Consider the following 11,561-nt stretch of genomic DNA (forward strand, 5'->3'; position numbering starts at 1 on the left):
AGACTTTTTTGAGGATTTTCCCAGGGTCTCTGGTCTGCAGGATTTAAAATTATGAATTTGGTGGTCCCTGAGGCCCATAGGTTGGAGACACCTGGTTTAAAGTATAAGATTATTTCTCTATACAAGAAGTACAAAATGCAGAGTAATTTGGATAGAATTTTTTAAAAAAAACTGTTTTAAATGTGGATGAAGAGGGCTAATCAGAGTGAATGGCATTAAAAATAAAAGTGATTAAATATTTAGGATAAAACTAATATGTAAGAATGCCGAAAGGAGAATTTTAAATATCTGTGGGAATGGTAGTGATATGATAATAAAATAAAAATGAATTTGTACTCATTAGTACTATTAGGGAATAGGATTCATTATTTCTCCTTTATGTATAAAAGAAGAATATGGAAATCAAAAGAATCAGTTCAAAAAGAAGTTGAGCAGCTCATTTTATTGCATAACTTTATTACTTTAAAATACCTAGAATCCTTTTTTTAACATTCTAAAAAGATGAAAAATGAGTATAATTTTCAGGAATCAGGAATTTCTTACATAGGAAGTTGTGGATGATTTGGTAATGAGAGTGTGATAAATAATCTGTTTATGACAAATACTGTTGTCCCGGAATAATGTTGCAAGATCCAATGTGGGTCAGTCGCGGGACCAGAGGTTTGTCTTCCGAGTTTTTGGACTCATGCTGAAGATGGACGCCAGCACATGTCCAAAAGCTCGGAAGACAAAACCACTGGTCCCGGGGACCGACCCAGATTGGGCCCTGCAATAATCCTTTTGATCAGTGCCAGAAGAGAGTGGGAGTTCCTGAATAGTCTCATAGCTAGGTTCTGAAGAAAATGGAAAATTTTCTTGAAAATTTCCAAAACCTGCAGAGCCCTTTATGAAAAAGGACCAAGATCAAACATAATTTTTTAAATTTATATTTACTTATTTAGCAGAAAATCTAGGAAAGAATAGAAATGTTTCAATGACTAAAAATGTTTGTTTCCTTGTTAAAATTTTCTCATTCTTTTGCAATAATGACTTGTCAGGTACCAAGCACAAGACAATGGTTGAAGCTAGGAATGGTGCTGGACCAATTAAATCTTATCCTCGGCCTGGATCCAGATTGAAGACTCATGGAGCTAGTATGGGTTCAGGACTACAGAACAAAACTTTTCATTGTGAGATTTGTGACGTCCATGTCAATTCAGAAATTCAGCTGAAGCAGGTATGTCGTTTGTACATATTACATACTCATTCTGAAAATGACTCCCCCCTCCCCTTGGTGCAGGAAGCCAACTAGGCCATGCCTACCATGGCCATGCCCACGTCCACCCAGCAATCAGGCAGAGAACCGGTTGCTAAACTCTTTGCAGCCCATCCTTGACCCCCTTGTTCTCATGCTGAAAATATTTAGACAATATTTGTTAATGGTCAACAGCATTGGTTAAACATTTGAAACCATGTTGTTACTGAGTAAAACAATTACTTTTGCAAATGACAGCAGTCTGTCTCCATGCCAATGAACAATTGCTTATTGTGGGCTACGGTTGCTCTGCCTTTACTATATGGATTAGCAGCATCACATACAACATTCCAGTTTTAATTCTCTTGTGATCCTGTTCTTGTTTAATTATTTAACTTTCGAGTAGCTTTATAATATGTTTTAATTTTTGGTTTTGTTGTATACCACCTTGTGTAAGATGGATGGCCATTAATTTGATAAATTTATTTCCAGTTCTGTTGGAAAGAATTGATCCTTGTTATACAACCGCTGTCACCACATCTTCCCTACTTATTTATCTTGAAATCTTATTATTGTACAATACATCCTTTAATTTTCATTGTTATCCAGGAAAGTCTTGATCCATACATATTTGAACTTAATGTTAATTTTTGTGCTTTTTAATGTTAGAATTAGGTGCCTGTTTCTGTAAATATTATACTATATATGTAGTATGTATAGCGGATATAAAAAAATCTACACAGCTCTCTTAAAATGCCAGGTTTTGGGGACATAAAAAATCAGATCAAAATAAAACATTTTGAATTTAATGTAACTTTTAATGTAAGTTATAAAACTCTACAATTCAATTGAAACACAAACTGAAATCTTTTAGGGGAAAAATAACAATAAAAAGCCTACAATAACATGGTTGCATAAACTAATACATTGTTGCAGCACTTTTTGATTTTCTGACAGCATTTAGTCTTTTGGGGTAGGAGCTCATCGGCATGGTACCTTCTTGCCTTGGGGAACTTTGCCAACTTTTACTTGCAAAAGCACTCCAAATCTGTCAGATTGAGAGGGTATTTCTGGGCACAGCACTTTTCAGATCATTCTATAGATTTTCAGGTCCGGGCTTTGAATGGACCATTTCAAAACTTTGTTCTTCTGGTGAAGCTATTCTTTTGTTGATTTGAAGGTACACTTTGGGTCATTGCCATGTTGAAATTCCTTTTCATCTTCAGCATTTTATCGGAAGCTTGAAGGTTTTGTACCAAAATTGACTGATACTTGGAACTATTCATAATTCTCTCTACCTTGTCTAAAACCCCAGTTTCAGCTAAAGAAAAGCAGCTCCAAAGCATAAGGCTACCACTTACATACCAACCACCAACAGTGTGAGTGTGGTTTTCTTCTGGTGATGCCAAATGTTTTTGTAAGTAAATGCTTCCATCTTACCACTGTACCCCACAAGCCCAAACATATGAAGAATAGAGGAGATTGTTGCATATGTAATACATAACCACTACTTGCCAGAAACTCCTGCAGCTACTTTACTGTTGCTGTAGGCCTCTTAGCTGCCTCTCGGACCAGTTTTCTTTTTGTTTTTTCATCAATATTGAGGGGACATCCAGTTCTTGGTAATGTCACTGTTGTGCCGTATTTTCTCCACTTGTTGATGACTGTCTTCATTGTGTTCCATGGTATATCCAATGTCTTGGGATTTTTTTTTACTCTTCTCCCAATTGATACTGTCCAACATTTGGAACCCTTCGATGCTTTATAACAGTGATGACAAACCTTTTTGTTGTGGTGTGCCGAAAGCGTGTGTGTGCTGGCACCCACAATGCAATGCGCCCCCCAGCACATGAGTGCGCAACACCCCTGCCCTGTCCCCTTACCTAAACTGCACATGCGCGTGGCTCCCAACTGATTTTCGGCCCATTTGAGGCCGTTTTCGCCCTTCTGGAGGCTCAAGGGAAACCTCTGCAGCCTCAGAAGGCCGAAAAATGGGCCTTCTGGAAATACCGGAAGTGCCCATTTTCAGCCTCTGGAGGGCCTCTGGAGCCTGGGGAAGGCCATTTTCACCTTCCCAGAGGCTTGAGGGAAGCCTCTGGAGGCTGAAAACAGGCCAGTTTCGGCACTTCCGGTATTTCCGGAAGGTCCATTTTTCGGCCAAGCAAGGCTGCAGAGGTTTCCTTCGAGCCTCCAAGAGGATGAAAACGGCCTCAAACAGGCCGAAAATCAGCTGGGAGCCACACGCATGTGCAATGTAGGTAAGTTTGGTTGGGGCTTGCGTGCCCACACAAATGGTTCTGTGTGCCACCCGTGGCACCCGTGCCATAGGTTCACCATCACGGCTTTATAAGCTCCACAGACTATGGCTTTTGCTGTAAAAGGCAACTGTCAGAAAAATCCTACTAGCACAGCTTAACTTTATATGGGCTTGATCAGAATCCCTTTAATTGATGGCAGGTGTGTAGTGACTATTGTTTAACACCAGGTTGAATGTGATTGGTTAATTCTGAACCCAGCCACATCCCTTCTTATAAGAAGGTGTGAATACTTATGCAGCAACATTATTCTTGTTTTTTTATTGTTATTTCCCCCTTAAAAGAGTTCAGATTGTACAGCTTATATGTTATATTATAGGTGGAAAAAAATCCTTAAGTGATTTATCTTAGCCTGATTTTTTTTTTTTTTTACTTCTCAAAAATCTGGTATGTTAACAGGGATGTGTAGACTTTTTATATCCACTATATTCACTATCTGAGCTTTCATCAACTTACCTTCCCCTGAAATAAGTAGAGATGCTTACTTGGAGACTACGCACTGATTACAGAATCAACTGATAAGTTTTAAACAGAACATTTGTATTGATTTTTCAGCACATTTCTAGCAGAAGGCACAAGGACAAAGTTGCAGGAAAACCTACAAAACCAAAATACAGTCCTTATAACAAACTACAGCGTAATCCAAACATTCTAGCGGTAAGTATTGCCTGGTGTGGTTATCCTATTGAAAAGCTTTGGTTATCCTCCCCTACATTCACGAGTATGTCTAGAAAAGAGATTTGTGTGCATTCCTCAAAGGTAGCCTCTCCACCAAATTCAGCAGCAATTATTTTTTAGGAAACTAGGTTTTTTTTTAAATCAAGAGTGTTCAAGGTACACTTATTTCCAATCTTAATGTACAGCACATTTCTACTGACCTTTAAAAACAAAAAAAACTAATATGCCTCCTTCATTATAAAAATGAAATTGAAATGCTTCAGGTTTTACTAGCTTATTAGCTTCTCCGTGAAAAAGCTGAAGCCACAATAGGGACATGCTTCAGCATAAGCCCCAGATAAGTACCTAATTTACATCTACAAGTAAACAACCAAACCACCTTCCCTATTTTCTTCAAACACAAGATATTATACTGCCACTGCAGGGGTGGGATTCAAATTTCTTAACAACCGGCTCTGTGGGTGTGACCTAATTTGTGGGTGTGGCTGGGTGGTCATGTGACTGGGTGGGCATGGCTTGCTGACTGGGCATGGCTTGGTGGTCATGTGACTGGCTAGGCATGGCTTCTATGTAAATATTATAAATATTTATGTAAATATTGAATTTTTTATTTTAAAAAAGAGCAACTTTTACCCAAAATCAGGCAAAGCAGGCAGGCAGATTGAGTTGCTCACAAAATCACAGATTCATTCAGAGATCTATCTACCATTAGCTACCTGAGTATGTCACATAAAATTTGCTAGCAAGCAAACTCACAAAATTAACTCACAATACACTATGTATGTAAATATTGAATTTTTTATAAAAACGAGAGCAACTTTTACCCAAAATCAGGCAAAGCAGGCAGGCAGATTGATTTGCTCACAGATTCACTTAGAGATCTATGCTTCTGCAATCGGCTACCTGAATCTACACTGAAAAATAGAAGTTTCAGTCCTAAGGAAGGTTCAGTTCTGCTTTTAGGTTAGCTAGAAAACAAGAAATCCGATAATTTCCTGCTTTCTAGCTAATCTAAATCACCCGGCACAGCAGAACAGCTGATGGTCGGGGGGGAAAAAAGGAAAAATAGCAACTTAGTAGGCAAGATTGATGGCGCCCATGCCAGGTAAGGAGTGAGTGGGTGGGGCAGGGCCAACCAGTTTTCTGGCAAGTAGAATCCCACCCCTGGTGAGAGTGCATTTTGCACGTGTGTGTAGACCATTTCCAAAAAACCTCAGCTGTGCCACCCAGACAGCTGACAAGCACTGCACATGGGTGCATAACATTTCAAACTCCTCTTCTTTCCTACTTTTTCAACCTCAGTTGTGCTGCGCAAAACAGCTGAGGTTGAAAAAGCAAGAAATAAAGGACAGCCAAGAGCCCGGGCAGGTGTCTGGGCCAAACAGAGCAGCAGACACTGAACTGGTTCGGTGTCAGCTGCTCTTCAGAGCTACCGGTTCTATAGAACCAGGCCGAACCGGTAGCATCCCACCCCTGCGCCACTGTTTTGTCTGAGGAACTGACTGTGCTTTACTGGAATAGGTGCAATCGTTTCCCAAGTGCTCAAGGTATACTTCTGCCTGTGGTTAACCTTGTTCTCATTGCTATTTTTTAAACTATTATATAGCATACATTCGGAGCAGGGCTCTCTATCTTGCGTTAATGGAATCCAGCAAAACCCAAAACTCATCCAGGAAGCTCTGCTGATAACGCCAGCAGCTAAATGTGACACAAGAAGGGATATGAAACGCTGCAGCTGTTTTTAGCCTCCTGTGCCGAAACTGAAAAAGGAAAGGCGCAGGGGCAAGAGCAGGAAATTAAATGCTTTGTCAGGAGACCTTTTGAACAAGCTCCATACATTGGGGAATCAACTATTTCATAGCGGTATTTCTTTCCCTTCTTTCCATAGGCAAAGCTGGCCTTCCAAAAAGATATTCTTAAGCCTTTGGCACCTGCCTTTCTCTCCTCTCCTCTTGCTGCCGCTGCTGCAGCGGTATCCACAGCTCTGACTCTCCCACCACGACCCTCCGCTGCTCTCTTCCAGGCCCCTGCAATACCCACAGCTCTCCTGAGGGCGGGACACGGGCCTCTCCGAGCTACTCCAGCATCTATCCTCTTTGCTCCCTACTGAATTGGGAATAAGCAAGGCATAACTTTGGCCATGTGGAACAAGGACAAAAGAAGACGAGAGCAAGATTTCCACTTTTTGTTTTGTTTTTAACAAGACTTGTGTTTTTAAGATCTCGTGCTTGATTCCGTCCCCAAAAAATAAGTTACAAAACTCCTTGGCAGGAATTGCAATCTAGAAACCATGGAGGGGGGGGGTGTCAATGTTAAATAAAGCTCAGATACCTGGTTTACAAAAACAAAAACCTATTGTGCACAAAATATATCAAAGGTTCATATGTCTGTTTTTAACTGGATATTTGTAAACAAGGAATGTGGAATGTTTTCCTGTGTGACTTGAAATGACCAGAATTGTATACAGGGATCTCTGGAGGCCCACTTGTTCATATCCTGGTGAGTAGATTCTGGTGTGCCACAAAAGCTGGATGAAGGAATTAATTAGTTTGCTGAAAACATTTCAGTAGTGGATTGCAACTTCTTATTACCTAATGTAGTCCCGTTCCTTTAATACGTGTCTTGTTTAGGCCTTAGTATGAGTACATCTTGTGTAACGCTACGGATTTCTCTCTCATTTGATTTTAAATCATTTTGATGGCAGTGCAAATATTTGGAAGCACAGTTCAGCCTTGAATCTTTCTTTTTGAAAATTTAATGTCTTTAATTTATCATTTTATTTAGAAGGACTCAGAAGTAACAAAGCCATATATCCATAAGCAAGATGATGACTTGTTTACAATTTTTATTTTATTTATTTTGCATTCAGTTATTCATCCCGTTGCTAAACATCCACTTCAAAGACATTTCATCATTTATATGTTTACTAAAGAGATTATGCACATTGTTCAATCAGATAATGAGCTGACATATTTATTATTCATACATACATATCCCTTCACAATCTCAATTTGGTTTGCATTTCTAAACTTATTTCCTATAGAATGATGGCTGCATACAATTGTGGCTCCCAATGCAATAATGTACAGGAGATAAAATATTTATAAAATGAATTGTTTGTTCTGTCGATGAATATTATTATTCTAGCCTTCCTGTCTGCTTTTCCCCCCACACCATTTTATCAACATAATTTGGGCACTGAGGACACACTGTATGTCTTGCTTGGGAAAATGAGGGTATTCTCCAAAAGCATCTTTGCTTGCAATCTGTAAAGAGAATATATTTATATTTTTAAAAGTACATTTTAATAAAATACCGTGGGAAAATAATAATATAATTTATTCATGAGAAAAAATTCACGTGACACTCTTAAATGAGGTCTGTACTGCTAAAATGGCATTACACAGAATTTATTTTTAAAACTTTGATGACTGAATCATGGTATAGCTCACTTACATAAAACTGTACAATCACTTGATTAAACTTTCATGGGTAATGAATGACTACAGTTATGAATACATAATAGATACTTTGCATATCACTCTGAGAAGCTTAGTATCATGGTGTGCTGTTTTTTAAGAAACAGAAATCTATAGTACATACTTTTAAGGGGTTATAAAAAAAATAAGCATCTCAGAGTCTATCATTTTATCTCTTCAGTTGACTACTGAATATTTCTGGGCTAATTGTCTTACGCTGTTCCCCTGCTTCTGGTAATCAGTGCTTTACTGCCTCTGAACATAATGATTAATATTAAATATTAAAATAATTTCTGACAGACCAGTTCTCCAATTTCCTGTTATAGTATCAAATTTAAAGATACATAAACCTAAATCTATTTGTCTGATGTGTGACTGTATTTGGCTGAGATTATTAAATCTGAAAAAATATTGTCCTCTTTTTCTCAAATAGGAAGGGAGACGTTCTGATGATTTCCAATGGTAATTGAGGCATGGATTCCTACATTTAAAAATTGGCATCAAATCCCAAATGAAATCAGATTCTGTTCCAATCAGAATTTTTTGATTGTGCAGACTCTGGCATAGCCATGACAGTTCAGATAGCTGAGCATAATAACTAACAATGTGAAATATGATAGCCATTTTTCAAGATGGGAGCAATACTAAGTACTAAGCAAAAAAGGTAGCAACAGTTCTTGGAGTATATTTTTTACTAAAGACAGAAACTTAAGTCCACCAAAATACAATCAAGTAATTTTTATAAAGGGTTTGATTATATTACAAGTGGTCCTAGGTTAGGGTTATGACCATTCACTTAAGTTAGGGTTATGACCATTCACTTAGTGACCATTCAAACTTATGACAATGTTGAAGAAGTGGTAATTGCAACTTTGAGTTCTGGCTTCACAGTGCCCCCGCAGTCACATGATCACAATCCAGGCACTCAATACCTGGTTCACAATTATGATGTCACAGCAAGTCATGTGATCGTGATTTCCCATGTTCCCTGCTGGCTTTCCTCAAGCAAAGTCAATGGAGAAGCCAGCAGGAAGTTAGAAGCCTTAGTTATATGAAGTCCTTGTTTAATGCAGCAACTGAGACTGCCACAACTGGTACTGATAAGTGGTACAGTCACGTGACATTGTACTTTATGACAATGTCTCTTAGTGACAGCAATTCCAGTCTCAATTGCTGTTGTAAACTGAAGACCACCTGTAACAGTTTGTTGCAATCTAATTCAGGTGCAACTATCTTTTTGAGCCATCCTTCATTTCCCTGGGGAAAAGTTCCGTAAATAATATCTGTATGTTACTGAAATTAAATTTTGTAGTCGAGCCTTTTTATCTATGTGTGTGTTTAGAAATCCCTAAATCACATTTTATAGGGTAGAAAAAGACAATGTCATAATACAGAGTCTGGAAGGGTGGTATCTGAATAAGATAAATGAAAGGGCCTTTCTAGTTTCATCATAGAGATCTATTTGTTCCTAACAATTTGAAAGCTCTAGATGAATACTTGCCTCTAGTTTTGGAGCAAGCTAAACTGCACTGGTAAATGTCTATTTTGTTCTTCCTTTAGTAAAATTCTCTGCTTGGGCTCCGCAGATGACACGTATCAGACACTCAATAGAAAAAGAGAAACACATCCTCTATTGGATAATAGGTATATCAGAACAATGTATTGATCCATACTTCCAAATGCTTATGGCTTCTGCTTAGACTTTTCCATTGGAGAAGTTTGCAGGTGAAAGAGAAACTGTAGGACCCCAAATGGGAGGAAAGGATAGCGTATACTCCACCTACATTACATCATAAAAAGAAAGTTTTGTTCTGAGCCTTCACAGTAACTCTCAGGTTCAGGTGCTAATAATTCAAATGTCTTCATGTTTTTATCCCAACAATTTTCATTACATTTAGATTCTAGAAAGTATGAGTAGTCTAAGGGCCAGTTCTGACATATGTTGACTTAATAATAGCCAAAACTTTAAAGCCATTCATTTCTCAGGAAAAGACCTTGCTACTGGTCACTATCCTGTTGTGTACACACAGCTCCTGGTACCTTTGCTATATTAGGTTCCAGCAGGAATGTTACTACATTGGAAAGAATGTAATATTATGAACACACTTTTATTTTCTTTGTGACGGCTTTAATTTCCTAGATAACACAAAGCCAACATTTCCGGTTACCTATCATTCCATTCATTGTTGGGATTTAATCTCTGTATGTAAACATGAGCCTGATTGATGGCAGTTGTGACTGCATGGACAAAACCCCACCTTCTTTATATGTATTGGGTGCCACATGTAAAAAGGGGCTGGGTTTTGGCTTCCATCTTGATTTTTTTGGAAACACCTCTTCCCCATGGATGCCTCTGACACCTTCTCTCACTGGATCTTAATTTTGGTCAGGACCAGATGCAAAACTGTTCAGTCCAAGAACCTTTTTAGGATTAGACAGACAGGAAATAAAGCTATGCTTATTATGGCATTGTTGATATTGTTAGTGTTTTCCTCATCTATAGCTGTAACAGAATAATATTTGATCTCCCACTGTAGTTGATTTTTTAAAATAAAAATCCTTCTGAAAATGTTCAGTCCCTTTGCTATCTAATGCCAGTTCGGGGGACACTGTAGTGTTCCTATAAGTTTCAATATCATTATATTGGGGTCATTTGGAACTACAGGTTGTCCTTATACTTACAACTTACAACAGCACTGAAAAAAGTGACTTATGACCATTTTTCACACTGAACGATCATTGTAGCATCCCCACGGTCACGTGATCAAAATTTGGATGCATGGCAACTGGTACATTTTTATAATGTTGCCATGGACATGTGATCGCCTTTTGTGACCTTCTGACAAGCAAAGTCAATGGGAAAGTCAAATTCATTTGACAACCATGTTAGAAACTTAACAACTGCAGTGATTCGCTTAGCAACTGTGACAAAAAGGTTGTAAAATGGGGCAAAACTCACTTAACAACTGTCTTGCTTAATAATGGAAATGTTGGGCTCAATTGTCATAAGTCAAGGGTTGCCCTTTTTTTTTTTTTGCTTTTCTGCATTAGAAGGAATGTAGGAAAATGTGCTGAACACACAAACTCTGTTGATTTATGCCAAAGGCCATTTTGTTGGTTGGTTCTTCTTTTATCCAAAAATGGAAAGGGAGAGAATCCTTCAACCTCTGTGTGGTGATACTTCAGTGCTCCAGCACCAAATAATGATTTCAACATTAGGGTTTCACAGCACAGACTCTCAAGGGTTTTAATACCAAAATGGTTGGTGTCTTGCAGCATCCTGTAATGCTAGTTTATCCCTAGCCAAACATTTTGAAAATTTGAAATATATATTGACCTTTTTTTTTTTAAGAGGATATTTAGGAAACCTCCAAACACAGCTGACATAGAAGGAAAGCTTTCTAAAAATGAAATTGAAATGGGATGGTGCTTCTTGGGTGCAGAAAAATATTACATTGCTTTGACAAAGGAACAGCTTGAATGTTTATCTCTTATTACAACAAAGCAAGATAAAAATGTTTGAAAGCTTACAACTCCGTATTTCTTATGCAAATAAATAATTATTTAAGTAGTTATGTACTTATATATTTTCCTGATTATGTTTGCATGTTTCCAGTGTGTTTAATATTGAAGTACCTTTTACCACAAGCTTAGCTGGACCAATTTATCATTGCCCTCTACTACACAGTGTGGATTGATGCCTTAGCTGTTATTACTAAAGTGATAATCTGCCTACAACATCTTCCTACATCACTGCTGTCCTGTCTGGTGCCTGCTTGCTTCTGCTGAGCAGCTGGGATGGCCTATATATCTTGGGGTGGGAATATATACTCCTGATGTACATTTGTGGTGTTC

At 38.2% G+C, this 11,561-nt stretch overlaps 1 protein-coding gene across 9 annotated transcripts in view; it reads left to right on the forward strand.

Moving 5' to 3' along the window:
• Positions 1-11,287, forward strand: part of ZNF385B (zinc finger protein 385B) — a 279,989-nt gene extending 268,702 nt beyond the window's left edge. For all 9 annotated transcript variants that reach the window (XM_087949651.1, XM_087949650.1, XM_026668053.2 and 6 more), the window contains 3 exons: positions 1,038-1,216; positions 4,105-4,206; positions 6,116-11,287. In XM_087949651.1, the coding sequence (XP_087805777.1) occupies positions 1,038-1,216; positions 4,105-4,206; positions 6,116-6,337 (503 nt within the window). In that variant the 3' untranslated portion in view covers positions 6,338-11,287. The remainder of the gene's footprint in view (positions 1-1,037; positions 1,217-4,104; positions 4,207-6,115) is intronic.
• Positions 11,288-11,561: the final 274 nt, after the last annotated feature.

The sequence above is a fragment of the Notechis scutatus genome, chromosome 1 (assembly GCF_049901735.1).
Source record: "Notechis scutatus isolate UNSWTSFEM ecotype Mainland chromosome 1, rNotScu1.2, whole genome shotgun sequence".
NCBI lineage: Eukaryota > Metazoa > Chordata > Lepidosauria > Squamata > Elapidae > Notechis > Notechis scutatus.